This window comes from Maniola hyperantus, chromosome 1 (assembly GCF_902806685.2).
Source record: "Maniola hyperantus chromosome 1, iAphHyp1.2, whole genome shotgun sequence".
NCBI classification, from domain to species: Eukaryota; Metazoa; Arthropoda; class Insecta; order Lepidoptera; family Nymphalidae; genus Maniola; species Maniola hyperantus.
Genome location: NC_048536.1, coordinates 6,643,902 through 6,668,128, shown reverse-complemented (window position 1 = coordinate 6,668,128; position 24,227 = coordinate 6,643,902). Strand labels below are relative to the sequence as shown.

Here is a 24,227-nt window from a genome sequence, read left to right as displayed (position 1 = left end):
TATACTTGAAAGAATAAAAGATATAATATTATCTTCAAATTCGTGTCAAGAGCCCTTTAAATACTTAATTATAAAGCATTGTTCGAAACCGAGTCGTAGTTATCGCGGGGCCGCACCTGACTTGGAAATAACTGATAAAAACAACTGATAAAACGATATAACATTCAAAGAATTCAATCTGCGATTTATATTATATTGTTTAAAATTAGGTGTTTTAATGGGTAAAGGTTAAGATATCTATATTAGACGCTAATCAATGATTCAATACCTTCTCAGAGATTAAAGTAGGTAATTAAAACTACCAATTACCTGCATGTTTGAATCAGTCCGAAAATTTGAATATAATGTATCGTAAAGATTAAAAAATTAAATATCACTTGCTTTAACGGTGAAGAAAAACATCGTGAGGAAACCTGCATACCTAAGAGTTCTCCATAATGTTATTAAATGTGTGTGAAGTCTGCCAATCCGCACAATGGCCAGCGTGGTGGGTGGTGGTGGACTACCAAACCCTTCTCATTCTGAGTATAGACCCGTGCTCAGCAGTGAGCCGGCAATGGGGATGGGATGTATAGTAAAGTGTAGGTACTTAATAGGATGAGAATTTATGTTTTTTTTAAATACCGAAGAAAATCTTTAATTTCCCAGAGTAAATAGAATCGCTCCTTGCATATTGCTCTACCTAACCTACCTGCAAAATTCCCATCAAAATCTATTCAACCATTTCGACAAACAGATAGACTAAATGTTTAAAAGTGGGTGTTTGGGTTTCTATAACATGGAAATAACAATCCTCCACTAGGTGGACAGATGAAATCAAACGAGTCGCAGAGAGTCACTGGATTCAGATGGCGCAACACCGTAACCATGTTTCAAGCAAGTACATCTTAGTTGAAGGGAGTAGATAAGCGTCACAAAACCTAGTATAGAGAGACTCCTACAAGACCTATATCCAGCAGTCTACCTAGAGATGTGACGACAAAATACATCTCAACCTTTTCTATTTTTAGTTCTGTGAACCTCGAAACATCTACGTGTATTTTTAACCGACTTGAAAAAAAGGAGGAGGTTCTCAATTCGTCGGAATCTTTTTTTAAGAGAAACATTTAACAATTTAATATTATTCCGATGGAAACCTATTGTTTATTAACCGAATTACAATAGAGTTAGCCGACAAACGACCGCTGCAACTCGGACCGGGCGAGTTAATGTATATTGGTGCAAGATAATTCAGTCACTAATTCTGACCAAAGTCAACGAAACTTCGGCTTGAGGTTGAACTACTAATGTATATTTTATGACGACTCCTGTTACTTCATAAAACCAATAATTTTAAGCTACTGATAGTCATAAAAGGAACTGAAAGGATATTAAAAAATTGTAAGTAAGTAATTATTTATAAAAATTCAGAAAAATTCGGCTGCAAAGCGCGCTTTAAAAAAATGCTGATGGTGCTAGGAGAGGTTTGCACTGGCCACTGACTTGACATCTACTAAAGTATTTACAAGACCCGACCGATATTCTACTAACGTAACACATTTTCAGTACTAAAAAAAATCACGCCAAACTGAGAACCTCCTTTTTGGTATCAACAAATATTAGAAACTGAAACTTGTGTAGGTATAATTTCAGTTACATCCTGTATTTGAACAACAAATACTAAAATTAGCTAAATATTTATAAAGAAACGAATTTATTCCATTTTTAATGGCTATCAATATTTTTAACATAACTTTACAATAACGTTAATAGATGGCATGTTAAAATTATAAAACTATCGGGAATTGTGGGAAACCGCGAAGTCTTAGTTTAAAACTTATAAGATTGTTTACACCTAAGTTATATAAAATCTATATAGAGTATAGATGTTTGCGTTACAAATTCATTGATGCCTACACGTAAATGCAATATTTATATTTTAAGCAACACCACAATGAGTCGCTCTGTAATGAATTGGTAATATCAACCGCAGTGACTCATGCAAACAATTACATACATATTACTTTGCATTGCATTAGACAAAAGACCATTGTACTCGAGGAAATGGCAATTGTCGCTCGAGTTTTGCATGTAAAGATAGGAAAGCTTTTATCGGTTCATGCTTAACCTTAGAATCTATTTTTTACGATACGCAAGAATCTCATATCATAGTATTTAATAGCATAGGGAGTACATCTTAAAGCTTTAACAGTCAACCTCTCCTGTGGTTGGTAGTGATCACGTGATTAATGCTGGCCGAGGTCTTGACAACCGATAAATTGCGTAAATATAAACTTTCAAATTAGATAAATAAACATCACAGACTGGTGTCGAACAGCAGAGACTAGCGCAACTAGTCTAAACCTGCGAAAACTAATCCAGCGTGGTCATTATGGGTAAAACTTTCCATATACTTAGTTGGAATAGGCTTATATCCGGCAATGGGTACTACAGCACAGTGGTGCACCTGAAACTTAGACTAAAGTTACTAAAGAAAACAAATCAATGAATCTAGTTATCGACTTGGTCTAGCATTTATAGATAAATTCAATAAATCCATAGTAAAGCGCGACTGATTTTCATAGATAAATAAATTAATGAAACTTGTCGGCTTTTTATCTTACAGCTGTGTTCATTTACGCAACGACCTAGTTGGCTTTATTTGCAATCGCAGTGGATAAAAAACGAAAGCGAGAGTGATTGATCGCTGTAAAAAGTCGACTTCCTGGCGTTCCCACAGCCGCACTGCACATGCAAGTCAACGGGGTCCAATAAAAACGGCAGTCATCGACCGCTACGTGCGTCACTCCGGCAGCCTTGCAATCCATCGAGATAAACCTAACTAGATCAATGGAACAGCAAACATCATGCACCCTCTACGCCGCATTTCTCATTGTTATGTATAGTAATTCGTGATAAGAGTTTTCTTAGCAATGATGTGTGGTGGACGCCCATCCTTCCACTTACGACTCAACAAAGAGTAAGTTTACTAAATACTCTTAGGTTTTTTTAATGATTTGTGTCAGATTTTAGTGATGACACGGTCCGGCAACTTTAATTCATTCAAGGACAAAAACTACGATTAGAGCCTCTTGACCCCAGTCAGGTTAAGGCGTTTTTGAGACACATTACACGCTCTAGTAACATAACATCTCATTGTTACACTCCGTCCGTCACGTATAAATGCCGGGAGCAGATGACGATCAATTAAAAAGTTAGTTCGTATTAACTATGCGGGAACTAATCCGGACAGGGTCGACTGCCAGATGTAGTTAACAAGTTCTACCTCCTAACTCACTCGAACAAATAACAAATTCATTCATGAACGTCTTCATAATAAGTTTTTTTAACACACAATATTTACCTATTACTTGTAACTCGATTTCGACCTCGCCTAAGTAACTAGCAACTATTAAGTAATGATGCAGTCTAAGATGGAAGCAAGCTAGCATGGAAAGGTTATGGCAGGTTTTATTGGTTTTTACGCGGCATCGTACCTACTGGAACGCTAAATCGCTTGGCGGTAAATAGTTTTGTTGGTGGTAGCCACGGTCAAAGCCTCACCAGACTAGACTAGAGCCAAAACAGAAATTATTAACTTCCAGATTGCCCCTTCCTGCCGGTATAAGGCAAACGAACCTGAGACTTACTGCGCCAGAGAGGTCATCAAAAACGTGCAAGGAAAAAATATTATCACTCATTCGTCATCGGTATTTTATTAAATAGGTAGGTATATTATGTTTGGCGATATAGGTACCTGCGGTAATCGATGGCCCGTGAAATGAAACCTAATTAGTTATAATTACTGAACAAATTAATCATGCGTTGTGGTTTGAATCCAAACAGAACGCAACAAACGTACAAACGTACACTGTGATTTCAGAAGAGTGACATAATTACACGCGACATATGCCACTCGCCATACAGCTCCCTATTCATCTCACTGTTTACTACTTAGTATGAATAACGAGCTTCAACTTCAATGTTTTACTGTGATCATCCACATCCATACTAATATTATAAATACGAAAGTGTGTTTGTCCATCTATCTGTCTGTCTCTCTCTAACCTTTTTACGGCCTATCCGTTTCACCAATTTTGACAAAAGTCACAGTTTGCATCCCAAAGACGGAGACATTTTATGCCGGAAAATAATAATTTTCCACAGGATTTTAAAAAACTAAATCCATGCTAACAAAGTTACGGGCATCACCTAGTAGATAACAATTTGATGTATAGCTAACTGATGAAGTTTCTGAAAATACTAATTGGTTAATGGAGTTTAAGTAATAAAGAAAACCTACGTGCACAATAAGTACGTTCAAATCCATTTAGTAGTTTCAGCGTGAAGCGTGTACAGACAGACAGATCGACCAAAATTTAAAAAAACAATTTTGGGTTCCAACTAAAATTTTCTAAATACATATATTTAACGTACAGTCGTCTCGTCCAGTTACAGTATTTATTATAACAAGTACCTAAATAAAAATTACAGAGCTCTAATTTTAGTTTCAAATAACTTTAACACTCGACTTCTCAATGGCCCTAATTCAAATAAGACAAAGGTCTTTTAATTAACACCCTAAACAGATAACTATATGAAGACAACTAGTCGAGACTTCCAGAGTGTGACAGAGGTGACTGGCCGTATTGTTTTGCATGACTAGTTGAATAGATAACATGATATTTCTCTAATCTACGAACGTTTTAGTAACGCAAATGAACGAACGCGTTTTTCTTAAACCTGTATGTGATGCATTCAAGCATGTCTCCAACGTCAAGATTTTTCTATATCCAGCGAACTTTTTATTGTTCATGTTACTAGGCAACATTGTTTTAAGAGTTTGCTTTTGTTTTTTGCTGTGTTTTGATGTTAGTGATATTTATTTGAATCTGATGGCCGACCTAAAGTGGAGCGCGGTTGCCTAATTGGCGAGAAAATCGGAATTTAAAAGTAAGTATCTTCCCTAATATTATTTTCACACCACACGCTCGACAATGCCTTATTACTGACCTGTTATTTTAAAGGTAAAACATTCCTATGACTTAGCCAGGTTGTACTTATGTGTTGTACTAAAATCCATTACGCCTCTAGACACTATTAATGCTCAAAGAGAAACGCTTTGCTCCCAGAAACTTCAAAAGACAGATAGGTAGGTAGGGTACCTATTTAAGCATACGAAGATTTTGACTTTATTGTCTCGTGAGGTGTTTCACACCTCACGAGACAATAAGTAGAGTATTGAACTTGGGAATAATACTGTCTTAGTCTTGGGCGCTCCTAAACCCCGCACTTCACTCAGGATTCTAGATGCAACACCCTCGCTACGCTCGGGCGTTACTCTACAGTCCCTCGTTATGCTTGGGATTTATCCCGGTGCCTGTGACGTAAGACATTACATTACCCCCATGTCGAATAATTTACTACATATTACCTTTGTGTTGCGAATCAGAAAAGAGGAGAAAATCACATTATGAAGACCTCAATTTTATAACTAGCTATACATTAGGACAGGATAGCTGTTTATCCATACCTACCTCTGCGTTTCTCTACAGTTTCTATTGACAATTGAAGTAATGGTATAGTTATCTCAATCCATCGCCGGTCTACTACTGAGTACGTATCTCTTCTCAGAATGAGCACGGTTTGGGCTTTGGACTATGTCCACCACGCTGGTCAAATGCGGATTGGCAGACTTCACACATCTTTCCAGGCATGCAGGTTTAATCTTGATGTTTTACAAGTAACCCCAAGAAGTTAGAAGTAGCTACGTGCCCGGAATCGAACCTTGGATCCCACAAATAGGAGACCGAAGTCTTAACCAGGCTATCACCGCTTCAATAAAATAAATAGTAGAATTTGGATAAATAATTCAGATCTCACCTTTCTTTCGCATAGCTTGCTCCCACAACAAGGAGGTTATTTCTTCGACCCACGCGTTCCTGATTGCTGGCTCCCTGGTCTCCAATTTGTACGACTTGAGGTTTCGTTTCTTGTACCAAATGCTGAATTTGTATTGGTCGTGCTCCTTCGCAGTTATGCCGAGATCGTCAACCGGAATATGGTCTTTGTAAATAAAAAACTCGACTGTCAGTTGCTGAAAAAATAATAAATAAGTACGTTTTAATGATTTAATCAATAATAATAGTGTTATCACTGTTTTGGGAAACATAATGAAATATTGATCTAATAGGTAAATAATTCATATATTATCTGTATGCATGTATTTATTTATGTAAATATTATCATCTTCCTTACTCGAACACAATTAACGTCTTCCTCAGTACAATTATCTATTGAGTAGTCTACGACAGTACAATCTTATAACTATTATTATTGGTAGGTAGGTATGGTACCTATGATGCTATAAATATTCCTTAAGCAGCGGAAATGAGTATTGCTTGTTGATTACCGATATAACTTCAACCAAATCGTCTAATAAATAAGTACTAAAATTACTAATTTTTTTGAGATAATTTTGAAATTTTTTTATTTTATGTTCAGTGCCATTGTCACTCCTAAATTTTTTAATCTTTTTTCCTTCTAATTGATTTTCTACCATGTTCTTAAAGTCAATAAACTTTTCAAATAAACTTAACCGTAGAAAAGATTGTTAAGCTGAATTGGTATATTAATAAACCAATTCAGTTTAATAATCTAATTAATTAAATTGTTTGATATTGTGTATAGTCCGTTAGATAATACAATATTAGGTATAGTCCCTTTTTCTCTAGTTTGCTTAAAAGATAAACAAATCGCAGAAATCTTCTCATAGAATCGCGTAAGTGACGTGACTTGCCCGACGCTTTAGACTTTCTGGAGTTAGGTTTTTCATTCGTTTTATGATTTCATAGTCACAAGGTCATCAATCAACAAGGTACTATAGGCCGTACAAGAAGCCTCTCGCATTTCAGCGAGAAGCTACTTAAGGACCCCGGATGGATTCGAAACTAGTCGGGGTAACGTCGACTAAACACGTGAGTATAGCCGGGTGAGAGATATTATATATAATGGAAATCACTCACAATAGTTTAAACGCTTAAAAGAGAAGCTACTTGTTAACATTTTAAATAAACAAAGGAAAACTAAAGTACAATTGTAATATTGGGCTTATTGTCTAGCCGTATCTGCTTGTGTGTGCCAGCAATCTATAAAATAAACGATGATTTACTTTGATCTGCGATAATATAAACATAGTAGCATACACACGAGATGTATTTCAACGTGTCGTCAAACATCTGAAATCGGTAGCGCGTGGCCAATTAACCGTTCCGCGGTATTAGCAAGGACAAATATTATTGTATTACGATTCATGGACAAGGCAACACCATTTGAAAGCATCGTCCATCACGTATTTGTAAACATGTAGTGGTGCAATATAGGATGTGGCGAATAGAAACTTATGTCATAATGTATGCATTCCAACACGTCGTAATTTACGTTAATTTTTGTATAACAATGCTTTCAAACGTTTTTATATGATTCGATATGATATGATCAAAAATAAGAGTGTTGTCTCCGCTTTTATGGGCATATTAAGCTGCACGTGGTAGAAAGGCTGACACGGTTACAATTACGCGAAACAGGTCTAATTTGGGTTAGAATAATAAACAAACTCTAATTAAACACTAGGTCAAAGGAGAAGCCACTTAAAATGTCTAGTTTAATTGGCAGAACGTCCAGATCTCGATACTCGGAAACAATAGGTTTAGTTTATTATGAGTTCATAGGTTTTATTGACATCAGAACTTCTGTTATCGACTCGCACTGCACTCGTTTAGCTATCTGTTATAATTGATACTCGGAAGTTTATCTAAGCTATTTTTATCTAAACGGTCAGTAATAAAACTGAATATATTGCCAAATAAATACAAAGTGTGTCTCCGTATTTTAGTGTTTAAGTAAGTATATACATATATAAGTTAGAAAAGCTAGGCGTACGCAATTTCTCTGTCTACGAAATCAGCTTCCGACGCCAGTGAGGCGCGTCCGTGTAATAAACTATTTTTGTAATATCTGCTCAGTGTCTTATTATGTTAAATGGAAGTGCTTTCATAAAATGAAAAATACTTTTGCTCTCAAAATTTCTAATCGATTTTCCTTGACATTCGAATTCTTTAAAATTTGGTACCTCTTGGTATTGGAAATTCCTTGGAAATAGTCCTAAATCAAACTGTTATATACCTACTGTTACTTTCAACTGTGACATAATACCTAAACAAAATGTTTTAAATATGACTTAGTTTAAAAAAACTTATTAGTTATTTTATTTATGTGACGTAACAAGCATAAAAAATGTACATGATCTGCTTTTAAGTTTTGTGATAAAGTAATCGCATGACAATATTTTTTTGTACCTAACAGGAAAATTAACATTTGTCATCACCAACCCGTCGCCGCTGGCCCACTACCTGCTAGATACAAGTCTTAGAATGAGAAGAGTTTAGGTCACAGTCCGCCATGCTGGCCAAGTGTGGATTAGCAGACTTCACGTACTTAGAAGAACCTTATGGAGAACTCTCAGTTATGCAGTCTTCCTCACGAAGTATTCCTTCACTGTTAAGGCAAGTGATATTTAATTCCTTAAAAAACTTCGAAAACCCGATCTCCCGAATAGAAGGCGGACGTCTTAACCACTGGGCCATCACGGCACAGGAAAATTATCGTCATTAAAGTTATTTAAAAGATATACCTACAAACAAGTTTTTGAAATGTCAATTTTATTATTGCGCTTGTTACACAAGTAGGTACATGCTTTAACCTGATTTTAGTGATGAGGTCGTGTCTGCTATCTAGCATGATTTACACAATGTCATACAACTTATTCTTTAAGCGCGCCCAGTGTAAAATAAATCAGGCCTTATATCTATACCTACTCGTACTAATATATATATATCTCCACTATTATCTATATCTATACTATTATATAAAGAGGTAATGTTGGAACTACTGAACCGATTTTAAAAATTCTTTCATCAGTAGAAAGCTACATTATTCCTGAGTGACATAGGCTATACGGGATCTTTAAAAACCTAAAACTACGCGGGCGAAGCCGCGGGGATCAGCTAGTTTATTATAACCTCTTATCTCGGGCCGGCCGAAAGACCTATGCAGCTACCATAGTAATAATGTGGACAATAAAATAAACTAATTTTTATTACAATTTGATAAGCAATGAATCATGATAAAATGATTCATTGGTGTAACAGTTTTAACAGTAAAAAAAATAACAATTGCAAATATTTTATTTTATTATCAATTTTATAATGTAAAGTATGTGTTGAGTCCACTTGGTTATTGCGCATCACTGGTCTGTGCATATTTGATTGGATTTGAAATTATCAGCTGCTCGATTGCGGTAGAATGACAGCTACCATGTCACGATCGCAATCACATCTGATTGGTTGACGGCCGCTCACTATTGGCTACAATGCATTGTTGCAACGAGAATCGCACAAATTCAGCCAATCACAACAATTGAGATTGTAATAATGATTGATGCAGGTTTTACGAAATCGACCTAAGATAGTATAACATATAAGAGAGTCTGTTATTTTGTATCGTTGAGACGTTTCATTCAGTATTCCATGAAAAGTTGGAATTATCATTTCATTCGCTGCACATGAAAATTACGCTATGTGGAAAATTACAAGTGCTTAGGATACTCTATTAAACTTATTTTTTTTGAAAAAAATTGCTATTCTACCTACCCAACCTACTAATATACCTAGATCAAAATCACATAGCTAAAAATCTTATCTCTTAAACTAACACAAACGCTAAAGTACAGGTTTCATGGTTTCTACATGCGCATTGCACATGTGCCTTTTAAGACCGAACAAAATGACATGAAATACGTAAATTCTAAAAAATATTTTAGCAGATTTTGCATACCCAGCTACGTCATATTATAGGTGGATATCTATGTAAGTTCTCGTGGTATCTGACAGCGTTGACACCATATAAATAATGGAGGAAGAACTGAATGGAGATACGGGCTATAAATTATAATAAGAGCGTACTGACCTTTCGATAAACTGCAGTGATGAGCACCAACTTGTCAAAGAGAAAGACCCGCATGAGTTGCCGGCGCCGGCGCGCGCTGTCCATAGCATAGAACTCATTTTGACGCAATAGTCGGCCCTGATTCAGTAGATTGAGGTATGGCTGTAAAGAGAAATGAACTCTATTACGCAACCTCAAGATCTAAATTCAGCAGAGAAACATATGTAAGCAAGTTAATAGCATTTGAATAAATTAAAATATTTAATACGCATACGCATAGTACAAAGATTTCTATTCGTTTGCATTTTTTTATTTAGTGGTTGGCAAAGAAGGATTTTGTTAGATTTTTTCTACTTACCTATTACTGTAAAAGTCTGAACCACGGTAAATCCTAAGATGTTACATAATCATAATCGTTAATTTAGAATTTTTACCAGCATTCATTCGGTTAATCCTAATTTTTACCTCAGAGTAAAAATCCGAATTATAACTAAACCAGCACGAAATCTGAGCACCCTTACTACAGCAGTTCTGTCTGTTCTACCCTTAGATTATATTTTTGTAAAGTGCGAAGCCAGAAGTTCGTGAAGGAGGTCCTGAATGAAATGAGTCAGCAACTTCCGTAGCGAAACGGAGGTCGAGTAGATGAATCCGAATGAACGGGCGACGTGCGACGGAACGAGTCTTCTAGCGAAGACTGTAAATTGTAGGTAAATCCTTGGATTTACCGTAGTTCGTGCTATCACGCTGCCATACACGATCGATCAAGTTTACCATCAAGTTTGCAGCGGACTTGAAGCAGCCATTAAACTTGACGGTGTATGGCTATCAGATGATTGGACGCATTTTCAAGTCCGCCGTTAACTTGACGGTAAACTTGATAGTGTATGGCCAGCGTTACAGTAACATAATCATGTATTTCAATCTAAACTTCATTTTTTGTAAGCAATTATTTAGGTGCGCAAGTATGCGCTCTGTTGCTTATAACTTTTTGTTTGAGTGCAAAGTCAATAACCACCACTATTTTGATATTATACTGTTTATAACATGGATGTAAAACAAAATTTCCAGTTAAAAATAAAAAAATACCATTTGTTGCTTTCCTTTATGTATCTTCAGATTAAATGGCAGATAATAAACCTTACATGTGTAACCTCCATTAAACCATTTTAACTGGGCGTGAATGAAAATAAGTATGTAATAACTGACAATTCACACTATAAGCTGTACTTACTGGGCAATCTGTAATATTTTCTAAAGCCATTATTCCATCAACTGCTGTTAAAACGCATTCAATCATAGTTTTTGCCAGTTTCAAACTCTCCAAAGGTGTCTCGTCAGCATCAGATGACTCTCCATTACTTCCACCCGTCTCATCGCTATCTACACTTAATTTAGATATTCTTGAATCTGATTCACACCTTTCATTTTCATAATTTGTGTAAGTTTTCACTAGATCGTCCAAAAACAGTTTGTACCTCGGTATCCTTTGCACTGGTTCTAATAAATAGCTTGAGAGATCTAGTCTATCGCCTAATTCTAATTGTCGTTCCTGAAAACAAATAAGTTTAGGTCATGAATATGAACATATATTAGACACAAGTACGCTGGAAGAGGCGTGCCATACATAATTACAAAAAAAATTGTGCTGATTCGAAGCGCCTTACCCTATCGAGCGTAACATGGTCTTCGTATTGATAATACAATATTTTGACAGATTTCTTAGTGCTAACCCGAGTTCCGAGTGCGCTCACATATGCATCACAGCTGCAATCAGCACCAAAATGGCAATTAAATCAAGTTGCGTCAAAAAACAGGTCAGCAATCGCAGGTCCAGCGCACATGTATTGGTAGAAGTCAATGGTTTGGCATATAACGCCAGCTTTATCAGAATCTAGGCTTCCTAACATAAATCTACTGGAATTTGTGTTAGCAACCAACATACATGTCCCGAAATAATGTCGTAACATTATCGTAGATAAAAGGGAAGATAGGAGTATTTTCTTCATTACGAAAACGAGTCTGTTCACTGTTGACACTAAAGTTAATCATGCCTCTATATTTTCAGTCAAGGCACATATATTTTTGGTTACAGACATCTAAAAGTAGATTAGATTAGTATCGATTGGCACTAAGTTTGAATAGCCTTTCACTGGCTTTGGTGAAAATTTAGGTCAAATGATATGTGATCGCGATCGAGGAGCAGGATTACTGGAGCAGAATTTTCTCCGAATAAGTAGACTGAGAAGTTTGTTAGGATGGAAATAGAACGAGACAATATCAAAACTTTCTCTCTAAAACTTGTTAATAAGAAAATTTCTTGTGTAAGATATATTTTATATCACATTTTGTCGGCCTCATGCATTTTTAAAATCATTCGAGAGATATATTTTTTTCGTAACTAATAAGTCCACTAAGAATTTTAATTTGATCCGTTCATAATTATAATTTATATGTACCTGTACCAACTACCTTTTTCCCGTGACTTCGTTCTCATAATTTATGGCTTATAACACTCGATATCAGTTAAAGAATTTTCAGAATTTGGATTTAACTTCCGTAGATTACGTACCTACTTCCTATATGCAAACTTACAAACTATACCTCTTTATAATATTGGTGCAGATTAGATATCTAAATATAAATATAAAAACATGCCAAAGGCCAAGCCAGTAAAGTTTTATGAAGATACCGGATTTATTAAATGTATTTTGTTCAAAGTTTAAACTGTATAATCAAAACATCTGTAATCGCACTCAGTGTTTGAGCAAATATAACGGTATGATGAGAGTACATAACATCGCTTTATCATACACCGTAACATCAGGAATGAGGAAATAATTGCGATCACGCTTCGCCGTGATATAAGCGTATTTGTGGGATATTGGTAATGCCGACGGAGACTATGTTTTCTCCTGCGTGTTAACATTATACATCGGCAAAATTAACGAAACAAAAAAGCTACTGCCAGTTTCTAAAATTTAGCTCTATTAATACCAACGACTTTGTCTAAGATTATTATCTATAATAGGTAGATACTTGACAGGTAATACAGCACACATTGCAAAAATTACGTTAGTGATATGAAAATGTATCAAACTATTAAAAAAAATTATAATCCAAACTAAATTCACAAGCAGTCTTATTGACTCACATTTGCATATTATAATATTACATAGCGTATGCGCTGAAAATATAAATCGATCAAATTGCACGTAAGTAGGTATAATATTATACAGTTTTTTGACGCTAAATAGTAACTTGCAAAACTGTAACGTAACTAAAATCCGTGATTAACAATCCGTCACATTATTTATCTTTTAACGGGTTTAATAATATCCCCCTGGACATGAATAAATAATATAATAATAATTCATACTGACAAAAACAACGTTTTATGACTGATAAAAACGTAAAAAATACTTTTTGCACGGGTTTTCCTATCAAAGATAAGTGCCGGATATACGATTGTAATAGCCAGAGTGAAGCAGCTATAAATAATACTGAACAATTATTGTAAAGGCTTGTACCACACAAACTGCGACGAAAGCGATGAGCGACGGTGCTGTAGGAAATCGAGTTGCGCGCGTACACGTGTATCAGTTGTTATGCAAGAAACAGTACGAAAGAAAACACAGCAGAGCGCGATGGTGCCAGCGCATGATGACTCCGAATGCTTCTGGCCTCTGAGTGCGCTCAGAAGTGTAACGTTTTTCATACAATTAGTTCGCCATGCAACTACTATTCAACTTCTATGTAGCAATCGCGGAGGAACCCCACGATGTGGCACTTTGCGAAAGTGAATTTTCCGTGCAAACCTTAAATGATAACACGCTTACCTGGAAGAAATGTTTGTGTTCGTACACCAGTCTCGTGGCTCTCTTATTATTTCTAGAGTACATTACATACATGTTAAACCTTTGTTCCTAAAAAGAAAGAAACAAAGTTAAAACATTTGCGTAATCCTTTACGTAAAACACACTGGTAAGTATTTGCAGCAAACTTTCTACTCTTTGTAGGACTAGAAACTAAATGTTGACTTGAAAATGCTAAGATATTCATTCACCGATTTCTAATAAAAGATGAGATATACAATAAATTCAGACAGATCAGTTTACAATGCAAATACAGAAAGCTCTCAACCGATTTTGACTTGGTACTTCTTTGACGCTGGTCCTAGTTTCGATATAGATGCAGTGGTAATGCTCATCTATCTGAGAACAACCTCTAGTTTGTTCGGTTTTTAAGATGACTTTAAAATATTTCTTAATGTTATCATCATAAAAATGAACTGTAATTAGCAATGCAAAATCCAAAACGTCGCGAACGGCCTCTGAATTTACGTTGAAAATTATTTTTGCAACTCTTACGAAGAAAGGAACGTTATTTTCATAATGGACGGAAAACAAAGCATGGAATCACGCACCACTTCGGACCGTGACACCAATTTTTAACGATTGCTATAATTGATTATAAGCGCTCACTGGAATTTCTTACTTAAAATATGCAACGTGTTTCAAAGAGCGTAACAAAATGTACATTAAATTATAATCTGTATATAAATACTCGTACATTCATCGCTTCTTTAGTAAGAGCAGAAGAATGTGTTGCCGTAAATATTGTTTTCTGTTATCAAGAAGGGACATCCTGGAGGAAAAATCTGTGTGGCATAAGTTAAGTGGGTGGTGGCTCTTATGAGGAGTGTATTCGGAGCACTCTTCATCCGAACGACGGAGTTTGAATCCTGTTTTATAAAACTACTAGCTGATGCCCACGACTTCGTCCGCGTGGAATTAGGTTTTTAAAAATACCGTGGGAACTCTATGATTTTCCGGGATCACCTAGCCTATGTCACTCTCCAGGTCTTTATCTGTACTCATGCAAAAAATTACGTCAATCCGTTGCAACGTTGCGACGTGATTGAAGGGCAAACCAACAAACAAACTCATGACTCAAAGAGAATCATACAAATCTTTGGACCCATAACTTTTGAACTAGGCAGGTATGTGTGTAGAATTCACAATATTCAGAAAATATGTAGGTATATACCGACATATTTTTATGGAAATCTGACAAACCACAACTATATAAGATTCGTGCCTAAAAGTTTAATTGGTTAATATTTAAATGGGAATCAAACTCCGTTTGTATGGCGAGCACTCCGAATACACTTGCCTTAGACGGTTCAAGTTCACAGCCAAGGGCGGACTTGCAGGCATAGCCTAGTTAAATAATATACTCACGAATCTCCGAAAGCACTGTCCAAGTTTTCTGAGATCGTTTTCGCAGTCTCTTAAAGCTGGTAGAAACTCTTCAGCATGAAATCGGCATATCCTTTCAATATTGGCAAAAATGTCCGCTTTCATGCCCTTGAGCGTTGGAGGTATGTCTTCTTTCGTCATTTCTGGAATGTAGTCTTCTACGACGTGCCTCAATCGCTCCACGTAAACGTTTTCCGTGTGAAGTAGCTCATTCACACGTTCTGTCAGTCGCCTGCGTACAAAAAAAACATTATTTGGACACTTATTTACCTTGTAAAAATATAAAAGGATTGACTGACTGACTGATCTATCAACGCACAGCTACTGGACGGATCGGGCTGAAATTTGGCATGCAGATAGCTATTATGCCGTAGGCATCCGCTGAGAAAGGATTTTTGAAAATTCAACCCCTAAAGGGGTGAAATAGGGGCTTGAAATTTGTGTAGTCCACGCGGATGAAATCGCGAGCATAAGCTAGTAAAGACTAATATCATTGTCGTAAGGAATACGGAAAACGCAAGTTGTCTGCAATAAAAACAAAAAATATTATGTCAGTGATTCTAATTCGATACCAAAAACAGACAGCTCAGCGTGCCGGTGGAATGGTGGATACAAGTGGCGCAAGACCATAGCATGTGGGAATCCCACAAGAGAACTAGTCCAGCTGTGGACGATTGATAACGACGATTGATATAATATAATTATAGGTCATTTGCCTTCTAATAAAAAATACACTTTGCTTTTCTACCTTGATGTTACCTATGTAATTTATCTTAGATCTTGATTTTCACGTGTCTTAGTAATAGGTATTTATTACGACAAAATGTTTAGTCCGCGATAGGTTGAGCTGGCAATGGGGGTATGAGGCAGATGAACACCCCGCACACCCGCACGTCACCCACACTCGCCCGCACCGGGTTAGCGCGGGGGATGTGCGGGTATTCGGGGCGTTCCCGATTGCCATCAAAACCTGTCCCGCACATATAAGCCACGTAGGTAAGTATAACCACTAACGGGTGTGTAAATGTTTAGTAGTAAAAGCGTTTTGTTTTAAAATCTTGAGCATATTTTAATTGTCTCGTAAACAATTTCGATCGAAGATTAAAAATTAATAGGTACATTAATTAGAGTCTAATTATATGTAGGTACGATTCATAGACATAAAAGTAACCTTGGCATTGGCGACGCCCGCGCGTCTGTTTAAAATAAACAGAATGACCTCAGCGAGAAATATGTTGAATAAGTTTACGAAAGCTTTTCTCTATTTGAATTTCATACGTTTCGCCTCTTCCTTGCTTTTCACATATTATTACGTCAAGATTGCAACGTAGGTAACTTGTGTATTGGAATTACAGTAGGTTGTTGAAAGTTTATATTTACCCGCTACTGATTTCATAGATCATCATGTTATTAAAGTGTTTATATTATTGTGTACTAGCTTATGCTAGCGACTTCGACCACGTGGACTACCAAAATTTCAAACCCCTGTTTCACCGCCTTAGGGTTTGAATTTTCAAAACTCATTTCTTACCGGAATTTTAACGTCATAATAGCTATCTGCGTGCCAAATTTCAGCCCGGTTGGTTCAGTAGTTTGAGCTGTACGTTGATAGATGAATCAGTCACTCAGATTTTCGTTTTGTATAATATTTAGATTAAAGTGAATTTCGTTACTAAATGTGCTTATCGCATTAATTGTGTTCTTCACCTCTAAGGCATAACAAAAAATCATCTGTCTCAACTCATCGCCGGCCTACTATAGAGCACGGGTCTCGTCTTAGAACGAGAAGGTTTAGGCCATAGTCCAGCACCATGCTGGCCATTTTGCCAAGTGCCGATCGGCAAACTTCACACACCTAGTGAGAATATTAATAAATCTTTCTATTTCTATTATGGAGGACTCTCAAATATGCAGGTTTCCTCACATTTTTATTTAATTACTCAAAACGCAAATAACTCCAAAAAGTTAGAGCTAGCGCGCACCATGGAAAATTTCCGTGCGTTTTATTCCGCAAAATCTGTGAACTATAGAACTACATAGAAGTGCGCGTACTGCGAAATTAATTCCGCACCGGATTTTGATAGATTAAAATTTAAATTTGCGGATTTTATAATGCACCGCAACTCACCGTATCGTGGTGCGCGCTAGTTCTGAGGTTCAAGTTGGGTGCTCTAGATCGGACTCCGGTCTCCCGAATAAGAGGCCTCTATCTTCTAGACTTCTAGAGGTCATAACCACTAGGATATCACCTCTCATTAGCCAATTCTAGTACCTACATATTACCTAATATTCCAATTTCAGTTTTTATACGCAGAGATTTACCCTTGACCTTTACAGATTTGGCTCCCTCGCGTCTTTTAAATAAAAATTCTTGGCGTTTACAGACATTAGATTTAGATTTTAGACATGTTTACCTAATACCTACCTTGAAATCCAGAAAACGATAAAAGTGTGGAAGTTGGAGTATTTGGCAAACAATGACCAGTTCAAGTCATAATAATTCAGGGGATAATAGCCCGCAGACCACCTCGCCGAAGAAGAACCTCGTGGCTCAAGAATGCACGCCAGTGGTACGGGAAGAGTCTACACGTTATTTATTCCGCGCAGCAGCGTCCAAGGTGCCGATAGCTCTAATGGTCGCCAACCTCCGATAGGAGACGGCACTACAAGAAGAAGAAGGCCTAATACCAAATAACATAATCTAAAAATATTATCCTGGTATCACAAACTTGACATGTTAAGATATTTTAAAGATAAGTGAAATACGGTTTTCTTCCGTTCTTTTTATCGGTTTCCCATTTAGATACTACCTACCCAATAATACAAAAATAACTAATCAAGTCACTGATATAACTCTATTTATATACAAGGATAATAATAAAATACTTTCTATCTTACGTTGATGCTTGTCACATCAAAATTCGAGGCTTAGGTATAGTACGCGACAGGTCTAGATAGCAATCGGGGTATGAGGCTGGGGGACGCTTCGTACACCCGTACGTCACCCGCGCTATCCCGCACCGGGTTACGCGGGGGCTGTGCGGGTGTGCGGGGTATCCGTGGGGATACCCTATTGTCATCTCGACCTGTCGCGAACTGTACCTACCTACGCTACGGGTTTTCATCTCTGCTTATGGTAGTGCCAATAATGTAACGTCCAGAATCAGTGCCTAATTTAAAATTCTATTGAAAATGAAAATGAAAATGAAAATCTTTTTTATTCGTATAAACTTTTACAAGTGCTTACGAATAGTCTATATATTATTCTCTCTTCTCTATTTATTGTAACACTTGGAACACAATATACAAGATGTACGTAGGCATTTGCAGCAAATAATTCAATTATTACCTACTATGCACGTGACTAAACTAAGAATAATCTTGTTAATCTTTGTCCATACAAGTAGCTGTTGCATAGTTCACTACCTTAGAGCGGTGTAATTATATTATAGATAGTTATTTTTGCTAGAGGTTTCTAGGCTTGCACAGATACAACGCGGGGCAGTTGCCACGCGAGGGCAACTGCAAAGCAGCATCCTAAGCATAATAATCGGTGCGAAAACGCTTTCTCAAACAAAAACTTACTAATTTAAAAAATAGAGTAGGTACACTGTACAGTAGGTATACATACAGATGTATCTGTTTTGGTATATTATAACGAATTAAACTTGTTGTTCCTTGTGTATTTTTGACTTCCACAAAGTAACGCCTGCTTCTATACAATACGTTATTTTTAGGTATTGCGTTGAACACGTTTCCGTCTCGCGCTATGTCTGTCCAAAGCTTTAAACGATCCAAGCAACAAGATCACAAACGTCAAGGCTGCCAGTGCTCAATATTTCAAGATCCCAGGTGGAAGGGAAGTCACTTTTTACATGCTTCTCTCGCAGATATAGGTAGGTAGGTAGGTAGCTTGCATTAATTAAACTATAACATTTTTTTGTATTGGTATCTACTTAGTCATCTATCTGCACAAACATAAATGCAACCCAGAAGTTTTCCGTAGAGGACTGGCTCGTGTTTTGGACAGAAACTGAATTTGCACTTTGCATCCGGAGAGAAAATACGGCCAGTCTGTTGAGAGCCTGATACTATCCGATGTTTCCATTATTTAGATTTTAAATTTGTAAAATTTAGTTTCATTTTGATTTAATTAGTTATAGTTTTATGATAATATAATTTAAATTTAATCTAGTATTAATTTACTTATTTATTCATAAATACAATTTTTGATTGAAAAACATAAATTATACCTATAAGCAATGCGTTTCTCCTGTCAATCCACAGCCAGGTAAAATGTAAATACGATCATAAACATCGAAATTGCTTAACACGATTTTAAAATTGAACTGGCCGAACATGTCGAGCGCGAATATTTTCGCTTTCTTATTAGAACCAAGTTAAATGGCAATAAATAACACAAAACTGATCGGTAACTATTTACAACTTAGTAAGTGTGTGACATAGACAGTGTACAAGTGACATAATTATACTGAAGTTCTATCCCAGCAATGAAAATAGCAAAAATAAAAGCTACTTATTAAAATATTTTAGCCTAACTGTGATACTTTCTTTTAATTAACTGCCTGTCTTGGAGGTAGGCTTGCGCTCAAATATAATGACCCTAATAGTGATGATGATGCAGCTTAAGGTGGAGCGAGCGTCGAGCGTGGTGCCTAGAAGGTGCCTATTCTTTTGAAAGTTTCAAAATTGTAACTGATGGAGAAAAAGGAAGCCGGAAGGGCATTCCAAAGTCTAGCAGTGCGTATTAAAAACAAGGAAGCAAATCGTTTCGTACAAGAAACCACGAATTTACAAAGAATCAAAGAAGTATTAGAAGAAGAAGAGAATCTATAACAATTTATTTTTGCTTAGTGAGGCTCGTGGACAAAGCGAAGCGACGTGAGTAAAAGTAGACTGTGACATTGTTTTGAGTAGTATTTAAAGATATAATAGAGATTATGTTTATTTAGCGCAAACTTTTTAGGTACTTACTAATCGAAATTTAATCTCGATAAATACGTTCTTCATATTCGGTTCGGTATTTTCATACAGCTATATTGCGCGCGTAATTTATATCCTGAGGTAAGTGACCTTGTATCAGTGACAACTTGCTCAGTAGATAATAAATATATAGAACCAGTTTTATTGCCACAATCTAATGATTAAATGTTACTTAAAACTTTACAATGAAGTTTTTTGCTGTGCACCTTTTTATTGACAGAGTTTCAAAGCATAGCTATTGGTTCTTAAACATGTGAAACAGATATTGTAGCTAATATAAAGTGGCATTATACCTTGAGAGTAGCACATATATAATACTAGCAACTATTAGGTATGGATACTAAACAGTAGATACCAGAGAGTTGTCATAAAACTAGAACAGCAATGTCCCGACACATCGGTAGGTCGTATCACAGTCTGGCTAGTATTTACTAGGTAGTCTATATTTTTGCTTTTTTATCACGCAAGAGTTACGCAGCCGTCTTAAAGAAAATGTAAGTATCACCGCCATCTCAAAATTGAAAATGGATAATAGCATACCGAAAAAGTATGTACCATGTACCTCTATCTAGTAAGATCTCTTTTGCACCCTAACAATTGTAATCTTTGTCTAAAAGTACTTCTTTTCTGTACTTTTCTTGCAATAAAGTTTTCTGCATAAAGTTTTCTGCCTGTCTGTTACCTCACCCGCTGAACAGATATAGTTGCAGGTATCTTGGAGACAAACATAGGATACTTTGTGTAATTTTTTTGTTGAATAACCGTGGGAACTCTTTGATTTTCCGAGATAAATTCTGGAAATCAACGTTTCGAAATTGACACGGATGAAGTTGCGGACATCAGCTATTAGTAATAATAAGTAATGGATGTCCAAGTACTTAAATTGTACTTTAAAAAAAATAAAAAAAATAAAAAAATAAAAAAAAGATTCCGACGAATTGAGAACCTCCTCCTTTTTTTGAAGTCGGTTAAAAAGGAAAAGGTGACTGACTGATCTATCAACGCACAGCTCAAACTCCAAATTTGAAGTGGTGGGTAGCAAGAAACGAAATATTTAAGTTAGTGCCAAGCTCCATCCAAATTATCTCAATTGATTAAACAGATAGCTTTTAAATCATGTACGTGAAGTGATAATAAAGCTGCGGCATCGTTATGAATGGGAAACAAAAGCTGCTTTTCACTCACAATATCGGTGCTATGCTGTAATGAACTGTAACAATGATTATTATCGATGTGAGCTATTTTTGAGCGAGACTTTTATAAAGAACGTGTGGTATTTAACCATTTTAAAATATTACATAACTACATGAATTTTTGCTTTTATACTTACCTACTAATAATATTGTGGTTCCGAAAGAATTTTCGATTTGCTATTGCGCTAAAAACATTGTGTAAAAACACACTCGTCAAGGTCATATTATATGACCGTGGACTGATATATCATTGTGTGCTCGTATAATATTATTATATCATCCACCATTACGTTAATTTAGAAAAATGATTTTACGATCTTCACTTCAGAAAATATAGTTTTCTATTATTTTGGACTACATAATTCAAACCTCGGTTATATTATTTTAATAGACTAATCATATATAAATATGAAAACCCTATATAAATTTAAGTTTTATGCGTTTTTCAAAATATTAATAACGGAAACATGATTATAATTTTTTGGTAGACGTCAGTAGGTACTCAGTAGCTAATTTTAATTACCTACCTAAAATGGTTGTTTGAAATACAAGGCTATTTTCATAATTCAACTAGCACATTACTCATTCCTCATATCCGAGAGTGCCATCATTATCAACATTACGCTAGTGTTTATAAACATTGCTCGTATCTTTTGTAAAACTATCGTATAGGTACCCAATCGACACTAATTTCAATTTTAAATCAATGTTTTTGTAGATTTCTTTTAGGCGATAAATAGGTATACATTAATTATTATCAATGCGAATATTTGCTTAATGGTATAAGCTATATTTTGGTAAAGCTTAGGTGATTCTAAATTGTAGCTATATGATTTATTATAAACTAGATGATGCCCGCGACTTCGTCCGCGTGGATTTAGGTTTTCAAAAATCCCGTGGGAACTCTTTGATTTCCCGGGATAAAAAGCAGCCTATGTCCTTCCCCGGGATGCAAGCTATATCTGTACCAAATTTCATCAAAATCGGTTGAACGGATGGGCCGTGAAAGGCTAGCAGACAGACAGACAGACACACTTTCGCATTTATAATATTTAGTATGGATTAGGTGCCTATAGGTACTTAGTGCTTATGATCTGTAGGTGGTATTATTTAGATTTTATTTATAAACACTGAAGCAACTGGCTGTTACTGGTAGGAATGTTCATAATATTTTGAAAAGATCGCTATTATATTTTAGTGTGATGATAGTAGGTAAATAGTTATAACTTATAAGATATATTACATTTTTCTTTAAAATGGAGTGAGTACAAACAATTGTGCTCCATAAGCTTTGTTTTAATCAATTGTATACCTATAAACTGATTTAGAAAGTTAGCGATTAATATTCATAATCTCATTGAAAGTTTAAAATACGATGTTTAAAATAATAGCTTTAGATTATTAGTGCTCAAAGTAGTGTGTATTTATATTGAACTAGCTTATGCTCGTGGACTACACAAATTGCAAACCTCTATTTCACCCCTTTAGGGGTAGAATTTTCAAAAATCTTTTCTTAGCGGATGCCTACGTCATAATAGCTATCTGCATGCCAAATTTCAGCCCGATCCGTCCAGTAGTTTGAGCTGTGCGTTGATAGATCAGTCAGTCAGTCAGTCACCTTTTCCTTTTATATATATAGATAACAAAAAGTCTGTCAAGAATTCACATAATTTATATTTATTTGTTGCAAAAGTCTCAAATAGAATTATAAACTCCCACGACTTCGCCCACTTACCAACTAGGTAAGTAGGTACTATATGCTCAGCTCATAAGATTCTTGGAACATAATGTGTTCTGTAATACTCAACTTTTATCACTCTTATCTAGCTCTTATTAGACTTCGAATGGCGCATTTCCTGAAACCATCATTTGAAAAAAAATTGGTTTCATTATTTTAAATGACTCAAAAAGAGAAGATCGCGTCGTATTATGGTTCATAATACGACGCGATTTTTGTTTTTGGTAGTAATGTCGACTCCATAAATCAAATATGAGCTGATTATTCTTTCGAAAGGATACCATCAGGTTGGTCCTATTTAGATAATATTATTATCTCTTATTATTATTATAGTCAAATTTAATGACCTATAATAACAAATGCTTTCATTGAAATACCTACTACAATAATTAAATCATTATGACGTTGTCAATAGATAAGCCGTACCTACCATAATATGAAATTAACTAATGCGCTGAGTATGATAATGACATTTATTTAGTTCACGAGAAGCTGCATCCAATCATTAGGTAGCCGTAGATATATCAAGTAACTTAGTAGATTCGATGACAATCCTAAAATATATTGAAAGGAAGAGGTGACTGACTGACTCACTGATCTAACAACGCACAGCTCAAACTACTGGATGGATCGGGCTAAGAAAGGATTTTTGAAAACTCAAGCCCTAAAGGGGTAAAACAGGGGTTTGAAGTTTGTGTAGTCCACGCGGACGAAGTCACGGGCATAAGCTAGTTAAATATAAATGAAATTGTAGTTAGGCAACGTACCTTAAAAGTTACTAACTTTAGTTACCTACGTTTATCAAAATAAGATAAGATAAAGTACTAGTAGGTACCCGAAGAATCCTAATCACTTAATTGATACAAGTAGGTAAAGGTATGATTCCAAACCACGCTGCACGTAGCAGCGCTGCCGCATCAGTGCTGTCACCAGCTGTCACAGTCCTGTCGCGGCACTACTGGTCCCCATACAATCTCTATAAGCTTATACGACATTACATTCCGAGCTAGGCAGCAATGTTCCGCTACATTGCTGCCGCGACACTGT

At 36.0% G+C, this 24,227-nt stretch overlaps 1 protein-coding gene across 1 annotated transcript in view; it reads right to left on the bottom strand.

The window, feature by feature from the left end:
- The window catches only part of LOC117985544 (triple functional domain protein-like), a 31,238-nt gene that overhangs the window by 3,769 nt on the left and 3,242 nt on the right, over positions 1-24,227 (bottom strand). The window contains exons 2-6 of the mRNA XM_034972299.2: positions 15,228-15,477; positions 13,824-13,910; positions 11,219-11,536; positions 10,006-10,146; positions 5,863-6,076 (exon numbers count right to left, since the gene is read on the bottom strand). Coding sequence (XP_034828190.1) covers positions 5,863-6,076; positions 10,006-10,146; positions 11,219-11,536; positions 13,824-13,910; positions 15,228-15,477 — 1,010 coding nt within the window. The remainder of the gene's footprint in view (positions 1-5,862; positions 6,077-10,005; positions 10,147-11,218; positions 11,537-13,823; positions 13,911-15,227; positions 15,478-24,227) is intronic.